At 53.4% G+C, this 4,254-nt stretch overlaps 1 protein-coding gene across 1 annotated transcript; it reads left to right on the top strand.

Annotated features, from left to right (window-relative positions):
- Positions 1 to 701: 701 nt before the first annotated feature.
- On the top strand, positions 702 to 3,912 carry LOC132390403 (ephrin-A1-like; the record flags this gene model as incomplete). Its single annotated transcript, XM_059963010.1, has 4 exons — positions 702 to 1,002; positions 1,158 to 1,223; positions 2,179 to 2,229; positions 2,716 to 3,912. Coding segments are annotated over 4 exons (537 nt in total), but the record flags the coding sequence as incomplete, so codon positions are not given.
- Positions 3,913 to 4,254: the final 342 nt, after the last annotated feature.

The raw sequence follows: 4,254 nt of genomic DNA, 5'->3' as shown, positions 1-4,254 counted from the left end.
ACATCATAGGCCTTCGTAACCACCCTATCGAGTTGTATGGCAGCTTTGAGGGATGGATGGATGGATCTGGACCCCAAGATCCCTCTCTCCTTCTGTATTGCTGAGAATCTGACCATTCAGGCTGGACCATCCAAACCCTGACAGGTATTCACCTTGGATGGCTCAGAGTATAGGCCCTGGTCTGACCGATGCCCTGAGAGCTTGACCCCACTAGTCTGGCCTTTGGATGGGTCGGCATGCCCGCTGAGCCGTTGCAGGAAAACAGCCTCCATCGCCAGGATCCCCTCCACCCGGGACACGTTCCCCACTCGCTGTCTGCCTTCCTGAAGGAGGTACAGGAGCCCCAGGTTCAGGAACAGTTATTACCCCTCAACCATCAGGGTCCTGAACCAGAGGGGACAACTTCACTCACCCCATCACTGAACTGGACTAACCTTTGAGGGCTCTTCATCTCCTGCTCTTGATATTTATTGCTTGTTTGTTTATTTATTGTTGCTGTTGTTGTCCTTACACGTTAGTTGTTTGGCCGCCTTCTATGTTTCATTCATTTGATTTGGATCTACTGTGAATGCCTGCAAGAAAATGAATCTCAAGGTGGTATATGGTGACATCCGCTTTGATAAATTTACTTTGTTGTTTAACGGATATAAGCTCAGCAAAGATGGTTGGTAACCCTTGGTTGACACGTTTGACTGTCCTCCCTCGCCAGGCTGCTGGAAGAGGACTTCAGGCTGGAGGTGAAGTTGAACGACTACCTGGACATCCTGTGCCCACACTACGAGGGTCCTCGGGTGCCCCAGAGCCTGGAGGAGTACACCCTGTACCTGGTGGAGGAAGAGGACTTCCAGCACTGCCGGCTGGGGTCCAGCGCCCAGGTCCGCTGGGAGTGCCGGAGACCCCGTGCCCCGCACGGTCCGGAGAAGTTCTCGGAGAAGTTCCAGCGCTACACGTCATTCAGTCTGGGCAAAGAGTTCCAGGAGGGCCGACACTACTATTATATCTGTGAGTGTCTCCCAAATGCCCCCTCTTCGTTGCCTCTCCTTCCTTCGTAAGCACCAGCGCTCCCTCCTCATCGCCACCCCACCCTCGGCACAGCACTCTCCCCCCGCGTGTCCCAGAGGTTTGTGACTGAACCCCCGTGTCCTGTTGTTTTCCAGCAAAACCTGTTCACCGGCGCAGGGAGCCCTGCCTCAGACTCCGAGTCCTCATTGGCAGCAGTAAAGGTGAGTCCGTACCTCAATCAATCACAGTTAACACTACCCCTGTCCCTCAAACCACAGCCCCTACCGTCACACCAACCCCTCTGGCTCCTACACCCCTCCCCTTTTCTGTAACCCCTCCATCCTCTACACCCCTCCCCGTCTCTGTAACCCCCTCCATCCTCTACACCCCTCCCCGTCTCTGTAACCCCCTCCATCCTCTACACCCCTCCCCGTCTCTGTAACCCCCTCCATCCTCTACACCCCTCCCCGTCTCTGTAACCCCCTCCATCCTCTACACCCCTCCCCGTCTCTGTAACCCTCACCATCCTCTACACCCCTCCCCATCTCTGTAACCCCCTTCAGCCCCTACACCCCTCCCCGTCTCTGTAACCCCCTCTGGTGCCTACACCCCTCCCTCTAACCCCTCCCCGTCTCTGTAACTCCCATTAAACCTATATCGCTTTCTGTCTCTGTAACACCCCCCTCCCACAAACTCTCCCTCCCCCTCCCCCAGTTGCCCCTCCTTCACCACTGACAGATATGCCTTCAGCTTCCCCGGAGGCCCGAGCAATGGGAATTCCCTCCCTGATCCTCTCCACCTCTCCCTCTCTCTCCACCGAGCATCAGCGGGAATGAAGGGAATCCCAGTTACTTTCTCAATTAGTTTTTGTTCTTTACGAGTCGTCCCAAATAAGCAGTTGCACCCATTACCCAATGTCCCAATTAAGTGGAATCCACTGTGCATGTAAAATATTGATAAGTAGTGCAAAAATAGTGAGGTAGTGTTGATGGGTTCAATGTCCACTCTGAGATCTGGTGGCGGAGGGGAAGAAGCTGTTCCTGAATCGCCGAGTGTGTGTCTTCAGGCTCTGTACCTCCTCCCTGATGGTAGCTGTGAGCAAGGGCAGTTTGTGGGTGGTGAGGTTTTGAATTTTATTTCCAGATTATACTTAAATGCACTTTGTTTTTCTCTCAGCACGAGAAAAGCCCGTTGAAGTTTACACACCTAAAACTGAGCTGCCAGCAGGTGAGTTGTGCTTGTAGAGGAAGTGTGTGAACACACCAGGATTTCGGCTGGGGGGGGGGTCTCGTGTACTTCTAGACACCCAAGAATTGGTGTGTTATCATCCTGAAAGAGGTCACAAGTCGATAGGCTGGTTTAAAAATAAAAGAGGTGTATGCCTTGATTAATCGAGACTCTGAGTTCGAGAGCAAGGAAGTTAAACACAGGAGATTCTGCAGACGCTGGAAACCCACAGCGAAGTGCTGGAGGAACTCGGCAGATGGGGCAGCATCTCCGGAGGGAAATGAACAGCTGAGACCCCTCATCGGGCCTGGTAGGGGAGGGGGTGGAAGTCGGAGTCAGAAGGTGGGGGGAGGGGGAGGAGTACAAGCTGACAGATGAGGGATAAGGTGTGTGGGTGGGGAGATGCCAGGTGGAGAAGGGAAGGAGGTGATTTATCGATAAGGGTGCCCAGCGGACTGACTTTTCTCTCTCCTCCCACCACCTCAGACCAGCCTCCAGACGAGATGCCAGACATTCAGAGAAGTACGGGGGAGTCGGCTGCCCTGCGGGGCTCTCTGCCACTCGCACTCCTGCTGCTACTGCTGCCCCCGGCCCTGCTATTGTAGGGCTGCCACCCCTGGTTTGCGGACTGTTGTGATGGGCCGGAAGGCTGGGCTTGCTTTCCCGGCGCTCGGGGTGGGGGTGACCGTGACTGTGGACCCCGAGTAACCAGCTGGTGTCCCATCAAGTCAGCCAAGGACAATGCACGGGTTTTCAAAATGGCCACCGTGCGAAATCAAAATGGCAGCTGTGGGAAGACAAACGGTCACCAGGCCAGGAACCAGTGTGGACGTCTTCCTACGGTGGATTACTGGCAGGATGGCACTTGGAGGCCTATCGGACATCGGAAGCAGATTTTGTGCTTCAAATCTATGGCAGGAGGCTCGCAATGGCTTGTCGCTGGCGATGAAGTGGAGCCGGGGAGGGAGGGGGGAGCACCGTACTGCTGATCCAGGAGATTGGGTGGGGATGGGGGGGGGTGTGGGAGAGATGTTAAAACTAACTCTATAAAGCTGAGTCCATTGGCCTACTCAAGGAGGGGTGTTTCTCCTACGGCAAAATCCCAAACTACCCCCCCCCCCACCATATACCCCTTCCCTCCCTCCTTCAAGGCTCCTTCATGCCTTTGTTTGGGATTAGCTCTCCAGGACTCATTACCCCATTGGTAACCCCTGATATTTGAACCTCTCTGGCCCATACTAACAGGTTGACATTTCTGGGCCACAGGTTTCTCTAGAAACCCACACGCCTGCATTCCTTTCTATCCTCGCCCCCTCGATGTGCTCTGAGGCAGAGCGGGCGGGTGTCTCCGTCTAGGTCAGGTTCGACTGGAAACAGATTGGGATTTTACAGTGGGGGGTGTGTGATTTATCCCATGGGGGAGGGGGTCCTGTCCCACTTGCTAAGGAGAAACACCATCTCCCATTGAGTGGCCACTTGACCCTGAATCACTTTGAATCTGGAGACCCTCCCCCAGAACAACTGAACTCAGCCCAGGGTCCCGTGGGAAAGTTCTGCAGGGAGATGTGAGATTGATTCTCTTCCATTCTCCCAAATCCATGTAAAAATTGTACAGAATTTGAGTGTTTTCCATTGTACAGTCTTATTTTTGTATACTTGGTCTGCAATAAATACCCTTTTAAATCAAAAACAGAATACTTGGATATCTGTTGAGCAGCAGGTCATAAACACAAGAAATTCCGCAGGTGGAAATCCAGAGCAACATCGTGCAGGAATTGAGAATCCCAAAACTCCAACTCTGTATTCGTCTCCAGAGATGCTGCTGACCCACAGCATTCCTCCAGCGTTTTGTGTGTTTCGCTGTATCGAGTGGAAGTATTTAGGATTGTTGCTCCCTCCGCGATCGCTCTCTCCCAGTAGGATGCTGCCATGGCAACAACTCTGTCCAGTTTATCGTCATATGCAGAGCCCGATCGGAGAAACATGTCTTGTGAACTGGGGCTTTTCTATTTGGAGTGACGGAGG

Source organism: Hypanus sabinus, unplaced genomic scaffold (assembly GCF_030144855.1).
Source record: "Hypanus sabinus isolate sHypSab1 unplaced genomic scaffold, sHypSab1.hap1 scaffold_885, whole genome shotgun sequence".
Taxonomy (NCBI): Eukaryota; Metazoa; Chordata; class Chondrichthyes; order Myliobatiformes; family Dasyatidae; genus Hypanus; species Hypanus sabinus.
The sequence above is the reverse complement of the archived record's forward strand: the minus strand, read 5'-3'. Positions and strand labels throughout refer to the sequence as shown.